The sequence below is a fragment of the Salvelinus sp. IW2-2015 genome, unplaced genomic scaffold, assembly GCF_002910315.2.
Source record: "Salvelinus sp. IW2-2015 unplaced genomic scaffold, ASM291031v2 Un_scaffold998, whole genome shotgun sequence".
Taxonomy (NCBI): domain Eukaryota; kingdom Metazoa; phylum Chordata; class Actinopteri; order Salmoniformes; family Salmonidae; genus Salvelinus; species Salvelinus sp. IW2-2015.
Genome location: NW_019942680.1, coordinates 309,688 through 324,011, shown reverse-complemented (window position 1 = coordinate 324,011; position 14,324 = coordinate 309,688). Strand labels below are relative to the sequence as shown.

The 14,324-nt window shown below is 41.1% G+C and overlaps 3 protein-coding genes across 6 annotated transcripts in view; 1 reads left to right on the top strand and 2 right to left on the bottom strand.

The window, feature by feature from the left end:
* The window catches only part of LOC112069395 (mucolipin-1), a 21,029-nt gene extending 15,777 nt beyond the window's left edge, over positions 1 to 5,252 (bottom strand). For both annotated transcript variants that reach the window (XR_002893728.2, XM_024136724.2), the window contains exon 1: positions 4,970 to 5,252. Coding sequence is in view for 1 of the 2 variants with exons in the window: in XM_024136724.2 (XP_023992492.1) it covers positions 4,970 to 5,009 (40 nt within the window). In the remaining variant the exon portion in view is untranslated. The remainder of the gene's footprint in view (positions 1 to 4,969) is intronic.
* Positions 5,253 to 5,811: 559 nt separating this feature from the next.
* On the bottom strand, positions 5,812 to 7,925 carry LOC111979939 (trafficking protein particle complex subunit 5). Of its 3 annotated transcripts, XM_024136725.2 has the most exons (4): positions 7,822 to 7,894; positions 7,381 to 7,515; positions 6,849 to 7,136; positions 5,812 to 6,724 (listed from the first exon to the last, which is right to left on the bottom strand). In XM_024136725.2, the coding sequence occupies exons 3-4, from the start codon at positions 7,116 to 7,118 to the stop codon at positions 6,428 to 6,430; spliced, it is 567 nt and encodes a 188-aa protein (XP_023992493.1). In that variant the 5' UTR covers positions 7,119 to 7,136; positions 7,381 to 7,515; positions 7,822 to 7,894; the 3' UTR covers positions 5,812 to 6,427. The 3 variants fall into 3 exon arrangements, with proteins under 3 accessions (XP_023992493.1, XP_023866402.2, XP_023866403.2); XM_024010634.3 differs by lacking the exon at positions 7,381 to 7,515 and having other exon boundaries at positions 7,822 to 7,925; XM_024010635.3 differs by lacking the exon at positions 7,381 to 7,515 and having other exon boundaries at positions 6,849 to 7,121; positions 7,822 to 7,898.
* Positions 7,926 to 8,530: 605 nt separating this feature from the next.
* Positions 8,531 to 13,397, top strand: LOC112069394 (N-acetylmuramoyl-L-alanine amidase-like). Its single transcript, XM_024136723.2, has 5 exons — positions 8,531 to 8,668; positions 8,929 to 9,774; positions 9,995 to 10,205; positions 12,603 to 12,897; positions 13,316 to 13,397. Exons 1-5 carry the CDS (start codon positions 8,557 to 8,559, stop codon positions 13,328 to 13,330), a joined length of 1,479 nt encoding a protein of 492 aa, XP_023992491.1. The 5' UTR covers positions 8,531 to 8,556; the 3' UTR covers positions 13,331 to 13,397.
* The last annotated feature ends 927 nt before the right edge of the window (positions 13,398 to 14,324 follow it).

Below are 14,324 nucleotides of genomic sequence, written 5' to 3'. Positions count from 1 at the left end.
GTCCAAGAATTGAACCCTGTGGCACCCACATAGAGACTGCCAGAGTATATTGGTTTCTAGCTTCCCTGAAAAGTTGCATATCACGGGGGCTGTTCGATGCTAATGCAGAACGCCATAGGATGTTTTTGTGTTGGTTAAGGCAGTCAGGTCTGGAGAGAACCAAGGGCTATATCTGTTCTGGTTCTAAATTTCTTGAATGGGCATGCTTATTTAAGATGGTGAGGAAGGAATTTAAAAAAAATAACCAGGCATCCTCTACTGACGGGATGAGATCAATATCCTTCCAGGATACCCCGGCCAGGTCGATTAAAGGCCTGCTCGCTGAAGTGTTTCAGGGAGCGTTTGACAGTGATGAGTGGAGGTCGTTTGACCGCTGACCCATTACGGATGCAGGCAATGAGGCAGTGATCGCTGAGATCTTGGTTGAAAACATCAGAGGTGTATTTAGAGGGCAAGTTGGTTAGGATGATATCTATGAGGGTGCCCGTGTTTACGGCTTTGGGGTGGTACCTGGTAGGTTCATTGATAATTTGTGTGAGATTGAGGGCATCAAGCTTAGATTGTAGGATGGCTGGGGTGTTAAGCATGTTCCAGTTTAGGTCGCCTAGCAGCACGAGCTCTGAAGATAGATGGGGGCAATCAGTTCACATATGGTGTCCAGAGCACAGCTGGGGGCAGAGGGTGGTCTATGCAGGCGGCAACGGTGAGAGACTTGCTTTTAGAGAGGTGGATTTTTAAAAGTAGAAGTTCTAATTGCTTGGGTACAGACCTGGATAGTACGACAGCACTCTGCGGGCTATCTTTGCAGTAGATTGCAACACCGCCCCTTTGGCCGTTTTATCTTGTCTGAAAATGTTGTAGTTAGGAAAGGAGATCTCAGAATTTTTGGTGGTCTTCCTAAGCCAGGATTCAGACACGGTAGAACATCCGGGTTGGCAGTGTGTGCTAAAGCAGTGAATAAAACAAAACTTAGGGAGGAGGCTTCTAATGTTAACATGCATGAAACCAAGGCTATTATGGTTACAGAAGTCCATCAAGAAGTCATCAAAAAGAGAGCCTGGGGAATAGGAGTGGAGCTAGGCACTGCAGGGCCTGGATTCACCTCTACATCACCAGAGGAACAGAGGAGGAGTAGGATAAGGGTACGGCTAAAAGCTATGAGAATTGGTCGTCTAGAACGTCCGGAACAGAGAGTAAAAGGAGGTTTCTGGGGGGGATAAAATAGTTTCAAGGTATAATGTACAGACAAAGAAAGGTATGGTAGGATGTACTRTATGTTTGTTTATTCCATGTGTAACTCTGTGTTGTTGTATGTGTCGAACTGCTTTTGCTTTATCTTGGCCAGGTCGCAATTGTAAATGAGAACTTGTTCTCAACTATCCTACCTGGTTAAATAAAGGTGAAATAACTAAATAAACTCTACCTACATGTACATATTACCTCAATTAGCCCGACTAACTGGTGCCCCCGCACATTGACTCTGTACCGTTACCCCCTGTATATAGTCTCGCTTGTTATTTTACTGCTGTTTAATTATTTCTTACTTTTATTTTCTATTTTACATTTTTTACTTAACACTTTATTTTCTTAACTTCTTAAAGCATTGTTGGTTAAGGRCTTGTAAGCCTTTCACTTTCAGGTCAACACTTGTCTCCTCACCTACATCTCAAATCAAATTTTATGTCACATGTGCCGAATAGAGGTTAAAGAAGGATTTTTAAGCCTTGAGACATGGATTGTATTTCTGACATTGAGGGTGAATGGGCAAGACAAAAGATTTAAGATCCTTTTTAACCACGTTATGGTAGTAGGTGCCAGGTGAACCGGTTTGAGTGTGTCAAGAACTGCAACGCTGCTGGGTTTTTCTAAGCTCAACAGTTTCCCTTGTGCATCAAAAATGGTCCACCACCCAAAGGACATCCAGTCAACTTGACACAACTGTGGGAAGCATTGGAGTCAAAATGTTCCAGCATCCCTGTGGAACAATTGATACCTTGTAGAGTCCATGCCCCAACAAACTGAGACTGTTCCGAGGGCAGAAGCAGGTGTAAATGAATGAGGAAGGTGTTCCTAATGTTTTGTACACTCAGTGTATATTGCTAAGAATGAGAAAGTAGGGTGACTCTCCTAGCAGGTCTGGAAACCAGGTCTCCATTACCAATGACGAATGCCCTAACCACTGTCCAAATAATAATATCTCTTGGGCATGTGCTTAATGGGCCAGTATAGTTAGACCAATAGGCCCTGTCCAGAAGAAACCATAACCCCTCCATCTAGCATTTATATAGATGAAACAACTTGATAGGCTTAAGCAATAGAGCGAATGCAATTTGAAGTAAATATCACCTCTGTTAAAAGTACTCAAGAAAATCTACCCTAGAAGGGTATTTATACTTTAAAATACATATTTTGTGAATGGATGTAGATGAACGAATTCTGCCAGTGTTTTAATGTCCTCGTTTCATATTTTTTTCCTTTACCTCCAACTCTATATATATACACAAGTGAGGAACTTATGGATCAGATTTACCATTATACCCTTTGATCAAATGTATAACAGACAGACCACTGCTCAAAAGGAATTGTTTGTGATATCTACACTCAGTAGCCACTTTATTAGGTTCACCACCCTATTCAAGAAAATAAATTGCTCCTACATCACCAAGTCCCGTGGTCTTGGCTTGCTAGACACTAAAGCATGCAGAGAAGTATTCAGGTATTCTGTTACTGTTTGTTTGAACTTTAGAATGTGCAAGATGACAGCACAGTCTGTCATGGTATTTTGTAAATCAGAAAAGTTCCAAAACTTGTACTGACTGTAATAAACTCCAACTGGACTTAAAACTTGAACAGTCTATCTCCTTTCCCAGTTTCATCAACTGTTTTGAATTTACGCTGTTCCAGRTGCAAAGGGAGTTGTACCTAATAAAGTGACCACTGACTCTATAGACTTTCCAGAATGTGTTCTGGGAATAACCGGGGTATTAAACATTTGCCTGTAAGTGTTCAACAGTTGAATCTATTACCTCAGGAGATGGTACCATTCAGCTTGTCTGGGGATGACAAAGAAGGACTTCAACAAAGCCAAAATAGAAAATTATTGGAAGGGGCCTCTCAGCTGTTAAATTAAAGACTTATAAATAAATGACTGTTGTGCCTTCTAACTACTTTAAAATGTGGAACTGTTGCACTAAAAATGCAAACATTGATTTGGCATACAATTTAAGATTACTTACATAAAGTTGTACATAAAGTTGTACAATGTTTACATTGTCTAACTTTATACAGAACAAATTGTCCTTGAAATTAACATTTCTTTAAAGTTATTGCAAATAAATGCATATTTTCACGTTTCTGCGACAATCACTGAATTAGTTACCAATTTTTTCATCTTTAAATGCAATATTTGAGATCATGTATTTCTATCAAATCAAAACTGGAATTTCTACTCAAAGCAAAGTTTGAAAAAGTATACTAGACATTTATAGAATAAATCATACCTAGTTTGATGATTATGTCATAATCAGTGAAAACGTTATTGATGTATATAGCTTTAAATGGCATTTTATAGATGTTATGTATTTCTTAMARRKKKTRWAARWRTRYKMKASAYWTWTAKARWAYAYMWYATMYMSWKTKWKRWKWYTGTGACAACGGCGAATTTGTWATTGATTTTTACATTTGTAAATGGCTATTGGCGAATATCTGTTGACTGTCTGTTGAATCTAAAACCACTTTTACCTCGGTTTGTTTACGGAAGTGGGAGGCGACTACCTGTGCTAATTAGCTATCTGCGTCTCCCAACACATGTGTGGGAACAAGGACGCCACAAACGTGTTGTGTCGTGGAGAATTGTTTCAGAAATATAATACTCTTACAAGAACTTGTGAATTCAATATACACTTTAATAGTAGCAAAACTGAGCCCTTCCATGGAAGGACCATATCACAAACGTAACAGAGCCGAGCCCCTCCATGGAAAGAGACTAAATTCTCATATTACAGAGTCCTGCCTTTATAYGTTATGCAAAGACAGAATCCTATAGMGTCCCCTCCCTCTATATGAAAATAGCTTCCCTTGACCTTTCTCCATTATTTTATTTTCATCTCAGAGCTTGCTTGTTCACGCCCACTAACGCTCATATCTGCTTTTGGTTAGGTTATAATGATGGTAGAACCCTTTTCACATGCTTATGTTTCACGTGTCAGTCATCAGTTATTTTGCTTCCATCATTCTGACCATAGTACGTCCAGCTGTCATAAATGTACGTATAGCCTGGGTGTCATCTTTTCTTAATGTGCATGTCCTTGCTTCTTCAGCCTGGCAACTAGACCTATTTATATTTAACGCTCAGCTCCAACAGTTGTAACTGAAAAATACTGCCGGCTGCAACTGTTAAAACAGGGTACAGTAAGTGTATATTGTGCATTTGTGAAATAATTTTGGTGATATTAAAGTAGAACGCTTAATGTTTCTAGAACCGTACCACAATTGAGGATCGATTCACGTTTAGATGGATTATTTGGCTGCCAGAGTCAATTCGCCTCTGAAAATAACATTTAGTATATTCTTGGGCTAGGTACGATACAGCAATGGAAGCATTATTGACATACAATTAGCCTATTATGATCATATTGSGATGCTGGGCACTCACAGATGACATGCAGCTTTCTCATTTAACCCTATACAACAAATAYATTATCCTTATGAAAATTGTTCTTTTATACACCTTTAGGTTTACCACACTCGGCCCTCGGGACCCCAAGGGTTGTGCATGTTTTGTTTTTCCCTTAACACTACACAGCTGATTTAAATCATCAATAACCAAACATCAAGCTTCGATCATTTTGTAGTGTTTGGGCAAATAAACAAAACGTGCACCCTTTGGGGTCCCGAGGACCGAGTTTGGTAAATGCTGGTTAACTTTAAAAATGAGGCTTCGACTGATAAATTGAAGTACATGACCAACCTGTACCGTCTTGGATGCAGTTACAGTTCGATGATGACATGACGATGCTTTGCAGGACATGAATGAATTCATAAGAATACAATTTAAGAAATTAATAGAAATTATCGTTTAGGACTATCAGAAAGCTAAACATTGAGGAAACAAATTACAAGAGAATAGGGACGCTGCGCTCTACAATCACAAAGCCGCAGCTTCCAATGGTCACATGACAATCACCATGTGACATGTCTGGAAAATGCCTTGATGGTCATTGGTCTCAAAATATCTAATTCGTGATAGTGTTTGTGACCCCCCCATTAGCCCCACCCATTGTATTGATAGTCAAACGATCAAAACTAGGCTGCGTTCAATACAACGGAAACGGTGCCATAATGAACGACCAGTTGWAAAACGGGGAGGGGTTATGGGTTCAAAATGTATCCGCTGCCCTTTAAATGCCACTAATTTCTTCCAAGCTACACTCCGGCACACCCACCGTACGGAGCAAATGTRCGTCACACTCTGTTCAAAAACGTACAAGGAAGTTTAGGGAAAACGTGTAGATATAGCGTTTGCTAAATGACTAAAATGTATGTGTTAAATACAAATTGCTGACCGTAGTTCATCGATTTTCTACATATGATCACCTGATCTTTAGAATTACTCAGCAAGTCTTAATATCAGTTAATCGCTACAATGCTTACACACGGTGATAAACAGTAAAAGTATTTCAAACATGTCTAGATAGAAACAAATAAAGGTGTAAAATGAAACTACACCTACAAACCCCTGAGTCATGACATTTTTGCCAACATAATGCTCTGTGGAAATGACCACTGATAACTTTCACATATTTTGAATAATAGCTTAAAATGTCATTTGTTTAGGGAACACAATGACAGTCTTTAATTTCACCATGTTGAACTCAGTTGGAGGGTAAATCATTGCACATATTAGTGTATTATACTGCAGCCCATATCTTCAATGTGTTTGTCCTTTGTGTGAATCCGAAATGTCTTGAGATATCAAAAACAAAAGAGATGACATTCACATACGTCCTATGCAGTCTTGAGAGATGGTTAAAGATACGTCAGTGAGAATGTCAAAGTCATTAGATAAGGGCTGACTGACTGAGGAGATTCACAAGAAACATAGACCTTTATAAACGTCGTCTCATATGGACTCTTCTTGGACCAAATAAATATAATAGCTCAGAATTGGGATTAACATTCTAATCATTCATTCATATTTACTCTCTCTCATGTGGTGATAAAAAGACATCCTGTTTCACTTCTCAATATACTGTATATTCACAACTCAACTACTCCTATGCAGACTTGCCTACAGACAGACCAATCATTCACTCAGTCCATATCTCACATTACTGGCTCATTAACTCACCAGAGCATATTGAGACCTAATAGTGATAATGATGATCAACTTCATCATTCTATCATGTGTACACCAACACTCTCTCCTCTATCTGCTATCCAGGGCCTTGTCTCTGGCTATCACAGCTTCATCAAACTTGATCATGAGCGTGGTGCCCTTGTGCCAGTGGGCTGTGACCTTGGCAGGGAAGCCACTGTGTGTGAGAATGGCCTCTACGATGCCAGCGGTGAATGCAGCACAGTTTAGTGTGCTGTTCTCCTTGGGCACAGAGATGTAAGCGTTGATCAGTGGCTCCTTCTCTATGATGTAGTAGGTCTTGTCATCATCGTTGGCCTGCTCCAGCTTGTCTGCCTCCTTACCGAACATGGCTTTCCATACTGACACCTATATGAAGCAAATTGAAAATTATAGACATGTACTTATGCATTGGAATAATAACAAGTGGTGTTACACCTTATTAGACTGTTACATATGAACTTATCTACCTTGAGCCCATGCAAGCACGTACCTTGACGAAGAGCAGTATGTTAAGCACCTTGGTCTCCCTCTTCCCATTCTTCTCCCTCAGCACCAGCACGTCCAGCATACTGGCGCCAACGCTCTGACCCATGTCTGCCAAGCGTTGCTGCAGCTCGGACACAGAGTACACACGGCTCTGGCAGTACTGCACCATCTCAGAGAAGAGCAGTGCAAAGGCACTCACACTGACTTCAGTCTTGGGACGGGTTAGAGGCCGTTCCAGGATGTTTGACTTTCCTTTCGTGAACCGAGTGTCCATTTTCTGAAAGAGGATGATCTGTAAATAGAAGTAAAATAGCCTGAACTGATAATATGATAGCCATCTCAATCCCTCACCACTACCCTAGGCACGTGAAGATCTGAGAGGATTAGCTATAGCTAGATAACTTTCAACTAGCCTAGAGGGCTATTTATCTTCAACCACAATGTTTMCCTATCCGTTTTAACAAGTTAGTATTTTATTAGTTATTTATTTTGTAGATATTAACAAGTGCCTAGGGCGGTAGTAGTCTGGCTCACACCTCTCGAATTCGTCACGTAGCTTGCGCGTAAATCAGGTGAAAGGGGTAGGACCTATGTGGGTTTTTTGGGGATTCCTTTAGCCGCGCCTCAAGAGGGCCAGCATCGGCGCATGCGCGGGCGGTGGCAATCTTTACCTGCAGTACATATGCAAAGAGATTAGCCAACGACGATTCCGTGAATTAGGAGGACCTAACTGCGTTGAAGAAACAACAAAGTGGCTGCTAGTGCAGACGAAAGGGGAAGATAAAGTATATTGGATGCTAGCCAGCTAATGTAGCTGCTAGCTAGTGCTAATTTAGCTAGTTAAAATTGGCAAGCAAGCTAGCGAACTCACTCGACGAAAGGCCAAAACTCAGTCATTCACAATGTTAACAAGCTAACATTAAACATACTTATTTAGTTCGTTACTTATTCTTATACAAGGACCTAAAACCCCTTACCGTGTTTCAATGTTTTCAGCCTGCTGTTGTGTTGGTGACTTCCTGTTCTGGTCACGTGTCTTGTTCTAGTAATGCACTGATCTATGATCAGCAGTGCATGTGCTCATCTGACATATAGCGGTTGCCACATGTGTAATCTAAATTACATGCTTTGAAAAAGTTCTAAAAAATGCAAGATGTCCTAATGTCAATTGCATGGTTTAAAAAAAATATTCCTGTAAAATAATGCATGGGAATTTCCTTTGTGAGTTCTTGCTGTGTATTTCCAGGGCCATTTGGAAAAGGAACAAGAACAAGCTTGCATTCTCATGCATCACAGACCTTTCAGTGATTTAAAGAGACTGTTACCTAAACACAACACACAATGTGATGCTGCTGTACACTAGTTTTAAACAGAATTTTGTTTAATATTGAGATATTATGAAACAACAGTCTATGCAAAGTACTCGGGGAGAAGGGGGAAATAAATTGCTGACCTAAAGGTTGTAATTGTGACAGTGGTGTAATGAAATAATGTAAACAATGAAACATTTAAATTCAGAAAGACCTTGAGCCATAAGGACAAACACACATGTCCACACACACTTACCTAACACTTGCCAATTTCCCACACCATGTCCCTCAAATGGCTCAAATTAATCAGCACCGTGTCTGTTTGTACAGTGGTTGCATAATTCACTTGATGTGTTTTCCTTCCTATAAATGTTTCAAGGTAGGCAATGCAATGCATAATACATGTCAGGAGCACAGGGTGTTGAAGACTCAATGATTTCCCCAATGGAACTGCACTGGAAATGGTGTCTGATCCTTCTTGTGGTCTTGGTCAGTGCTCACACTGATACCAAAGGTAACTCAATCTGTTTGTGTTCACATTTTTCCAATTTATTTAGAGGTCGTGACCAGTTAAACTCTTTTCGAGAGAGAGCAAGAAAGTCAGCAAGGAAATGCATTACAGCTACTTAGAGGAAGAAGTTGCAAGAAAATGCTATTTTAGGCAATRTAGGGTGCAGTTATTAATACACATTACAGAACAGTATGTAGTTTCCGTTTATAGAAAAGCGATGCTGAATATTATCAAATGTAAACAAGTGTGTTTTCTGATTTCAGTCACATCCTCCCAGCATATGGACGACTTCATCAGAGTGTTGGAGCAGGTAGAAGACAGTAACCCTGGACTGTTGCCTGTAAATGTGTTGAGAGGCCTGCGCAGGACAGCCGGTCTCAGAGATGAGTTCATGCAGCACTTCTTGGGCACTATCAGGGAGGACAACACCTCAGAGGCACCAGTTATGTACTCCAATCTCTCAGATTTCCTTGGCAGGGCTGTGCGCCATCAGGTGACAGAGAGAGGTAGAGAGGAAGGGGTTGTCCTTACTGCTGATGGCACCACGGTTGCTATGAGCCCAGTCCTTCTGGGTATTGAAGCTGGGCTAGTGTCTAAGACGAGGTGTCGTGTCCTTGGCCTGTACCCCCTCACTCTGGCTAGGAACTTGGGCCTGTCCTTCCAACGCTTCCACAGCTCTCTCCTCTCCCAACGCTTGGGCCCTGATGGCTGCTGGGATGATGTGACCTCGCCTCAGGTCTTCACCCTCTCCGACAAGCCCTCCCTCGCCACCGATGCCCTGGTTAACGGCGGTATGGATGGTGTGATTTTAGGGATGGAGGTCTCAGCTCGGTCCCAGCGTCCTCTGAAGCTGAGCAGCCTACTGAGGAGGTACTACTGTCATCGTCTTGAGGGAGAAGGACTGGACGCTGCTCCTCGTCTGATCAGCCGCCTACGCAGGGAGAACTTCAGAGAACTGGCCAGGCCCCCCCTCCTGCAGAGGCAGGTGGTGAGATCCCTGGTCCTACAGAGGAGACTGATCGACCACTCCACGATGTTGGCACAGGAAAAGGAAGAGCTGACAGCTGTGGTGAGGGAAGGAATAAAGGACTTTGTCCACAGATACATGGGTAAGTAAACACCACTGCAGAGGGAGACAGTGGAGATAGAGATGGTTACTGTAGTGCAGGGAAAGCTAAAAAGGATAGGTCAACATTTATTGGAATAATTTTGACTTTGATCCAAGAAAGCACAAATAGTAACAATAATTGAGACATGGTGTTATTGTTGAAAAAAGGAGTGGAWAAACATGTTAAAACTCAATMTCTCTCTGGATYGCCCTACCTCTAGACTGTCCAGCTATTATTCCGCGGTGTCAGTGGGGGGCTGCACCATACCGGGGCACCCCCACCCCCCTGTCCCTCCCCCTCTCGTTCATGTACATCCACCACACCTACCAGCCTGGCCAGCCTTGTCTCACCTTTCAGCAGTGTTCTGCAGACATGAGGTCCATGCAACGCTTTCACCAGGATGACCGGGGCTGGGACGATATTGGATACAGGTATGTGTAGTACACAGATCTTAGGATATACAGTGCCATCAGAAAGTATTAATACCCCTTGACTTAGGTGATTGAGTCCAGGTGAGTCCAATAACCGCTGATGCGTGTGACGGGGGTGAAGGCAGGTGTGCGTAATGATGGTGGCAGGAGTGCGTAATGCTGGGGAGCCTGGTACCTTCGAGCACCAGGGAGGGGGAGCGGGAGCAGGTGTGACACTAAGAGCTTTGCACACCTGGATTGTACAATATTTGCACATTATTATTTTTTTAAATCTTCAAGCTCTGTCAAGTTGGTTGTTGATCATTGCTAGACAGTCATTTTTAAGTAATGGCATAGCTTTTCAAGCTAATTTAAGTCAAAACTGTAACTAGGTCACTCAGGAACATTCAGTGTCGTCTTAGTAAGCAACTCAAGTGTATATTTGGACTTGTGTTTTAGGTTATTGTCCAGCTGAATGGTGAATTTGTCTCCCAGTGTCTCAGTAGTCTATCAGGAGACTGAACCAGGTTTTCCTCTAGGATCTATTCCATTACTTTTTATCCTAAAAAAACTCCTCAGTCCTTGCCAATGACAAGCATACCCATAATATGATGCAGCCACCGACCATGCTTGAAAATATGAAGAGTGTTACTCAGTAATGTGTTGTGAGGGATTTGCCCCAAACATAACGCTTTGTTTTCAGGACATGAAGTAAATTTATTTTCCACATTTTTGGCAGCCTTATTGCAAACAGGATGCATGTTTTGTAATATTTTTTATTCTGTACAGACTTCCTTCTTTTCACTCTGTCATTTATTTTAGTATTGTGGAGTAACTACAATGTTGTTGATCCATCCTCAGTTTTCTCCTATCACAGCCATTAAACTCTGCAACTGTTTTAAAATCACCAGTGGCCTCATGGTGAAATCCCTGAATGGTTTCCTTCCTCTCTGGCAACTAAGTTAAGAAGGACGGCTGTATCTTTGTAATGACTGGGTGTATTGACACACCATCCAACCTGTATTAATAACTTAACCATGCTCAAAGGGATATTTAATGTCTGCTTTTTTGTTTTGTTTTATCCATCTACCAATATATGCCCTTCTTTGCGTGGCATTGGAAAACCTCCCTGGTGTTTGTGGTTGAATCTGTTTTTGAAATTCACTGCTCGACTTAGGGACCTTATACAGTAGATAATTGTATGTGTAGGTCGGGTTACAGAGATGAGGTAGTCATTCAAAAATATGTTAAAACTTCTTCGGGATCGGTGTCCTGTCCATGGGACGGTTTAGCTAATGTACAGCAGGCTAATGCGATTAGCATGAGGTTGTAAGTAACAAGAACATTTCCCAGGACATAGACAAATCTGATATTGGCAGAAAGCTTAAATTCTTGTTAATCTAACTGCACTGTCCAATTTACAGCAGCTATTACAGTGAAAGAATACCATGCTATTGTTTGAGGAGAGTGCACAATTTTGAACATGAAAAGTTATTAATAAACAAATTAGGCACATTTTGGCAGTCTTGATACAACATTTTGAACAGAAATGCAATTGTTCATTGGATCAGTCTAAAACTTTGCACATACACCTCTGCCATCTAGTGGCCAAAATCTAAATTGCACCTGGGCTGGAATAATACATTATTGCCTTTCTCTTGCATTTCGAAGATGATGGTTAAAAACTGTTGTTTTTTTCTTTGTATTATCTTTTACCAGATCTATTGTGTTATATTATCCTACATCCCTTTCACATTTCCACAAACTTCAAAGTGTTACCTTTCAAATGGTACAAAGAATATGCATATCCTTGCTTCAGTGCCTGAGTTACAGAAAGTTTGAATTTTTCGGCAAAAATTGGGAAAAAAGGGGCAGATCCTTAAGACACTATTATTGCACACGGAGTGAGTCCATGCACCTTATTATATGACTTGTTAAGCAAATGTTTACTCCTGAATTTATTTAGGCTTGCCATAACAAAGGGGTTTGATATTTATTGACTCAAGACATTTCAGCTTTTCATTATTAATGAATTTTAGAAAATGTCTAAAAACATAATTTCACTTTGACATTATAGGGTATTGTGTGTAGACAAGTGACACAAAATCAAAATTTAATACATGTAAAATACATGTAACACAACAATGTGGAAAAAGTAAAGGGATGTGAATACCTTCTGAAGGCGCTGCACAGTAGGACACTACACAGCCTCCCCGCAAACCACAATGCTTATGTAATGTGTCAAGTTTGAGTATACAGTATGGGTGTATGTGTGTGTGTGTGTGTGTGTCGCTCTCATAATTAGAGGTTAGAAATTAGCTGTCCAATTCTGGGAATTGTTGTTTACCAAGCAAAATGTGACTTGATGATGAATCACTCATGATGAATGACTCATCCCTTGCCGATGTTTGCCTTCAGCTTTGTGGCAGGCTCTGACGGGTACCTCTATGAAGGGCGTGGGTGGCACTGGCAAGGGGCACACACTAAAGGCTACAACTCCAAGGGTTACGGGGTGTCATTCATCGGTGACTACACCTCCAGCTTGCCATCGCAGCAGACCATGGAACTGGTGAGAGATCGTCTGGCATCCTGTGCTGTGGAAGGCGGGCGACTGGTCGGTAACTTCACCCTGTATGGCCACAGACAGCTGGTTAAGACTTCCTGTCCTGGAGACGCCTTCTACTCAGAGATCACAGGCTGGGAGCACTTTGGGGTAAGAGAGTGTGTGCAGTATGTACAGATGTAGGATCTTAATTTGATCACCCCATTGGAGGATAACTTTCCTGCAATGCAGGACATTTAAAACTTGTAGTGTATTTGAGGTTTAAAAATGCTTCTGAAGTTTGCAATTTCCACTTTGAAATCTCAGACTTGATTTTTCATTGCAAAAAAATGTATCAACCCCTAAAAAAATATTCATTAATTATAATCCACATAATAATTCAAATTTCCTGTTGCTGCTGGATTATTTTCCTGCTGTAGCAAACTGACTCAAATTAAGAGCCTACATCTGTGTGTATATGTATATGTGGCAGTTATTAACAATGAATAGGCCTATGTGTTTTTGTTTTTTCATGTCTAATGGTCTTATCTCTCCACAAACTTACTTTCATTCTTTCCATTTTCCCCAGGAGGTTCAAAACTGAAGATATGGTGAAAAGTGGAGTGATTAATCTTGACCAGTATCACAGAATAAATATTTAATTTCTAAAATGCCAGTGTTTGCCTTTTTTTGAACAACAAATGTTATATATGACTTTCTGATAAAGCTGATCTGAATAGGTCAGGAAATTATGTTGTCAGTTTTGCGTCAGCACCAATCACTCAATTGACAGCTTTTATTGCTTTTCATTGCGTACACCTAGTCATCTTGGTGAGACACACGCAGAGAGTGGGGTCACGGCGAAATAATCTGTTGCTATGCCCTTGAGCRAGGCACTTAATCCTAACTGCTCCAGGTGCGCTGTACAATGGCGCCCCTGGAGCAGTTAGGATTAAGTGCCTTGCTCAAGGGCATAGCAACAGATTATTTCACCTTGTCTGTGCTGGTATTTGAACCATCAACGCTCTAACCCTGCCCCTTTGGGCATAATACAAAATTTGATGCAGTTTGTGATATGAGAAATTATATAGTTCAGTAAATGGGCTGAAAGCTAGGTCTTCATAAATCTACATAGTCATAGGTTTAGTACATAATCTGATTGTTGGTCACAGGCAGCTCACTAGTGTCACCTACTGTAAAAAAAAAAAATGTTAAAGACACAAACAAAGATTTACACATTTTAGTACACTATTTGTGATATTGTTCTGTTTATCATGTTGAATCATGAATGCCAAAAAATACTAGTGCATAACATCACACACACACATTTTACTTTTCCAGTGCAATGCAATCAACTTGAACTTGACCGCAGAAGTTGAATTTGAACGTTTGCTCTAAACTCTTTTCCGCTGTCCATCACTGCGATCAAGCTATCCGGGGTCAAGCTATCAGCATTATACCGTATTGTCAGTGTAGTGGCGCATATAAATTGGAACATGGATTTGAGAGGGATAGCATGACCGCAGTTCTGAATCGACGTCACTCACGTAGCCGTGGCGTGCCTGCAGGCAAATAATATGGAGTCGAGTGTGTGGTCT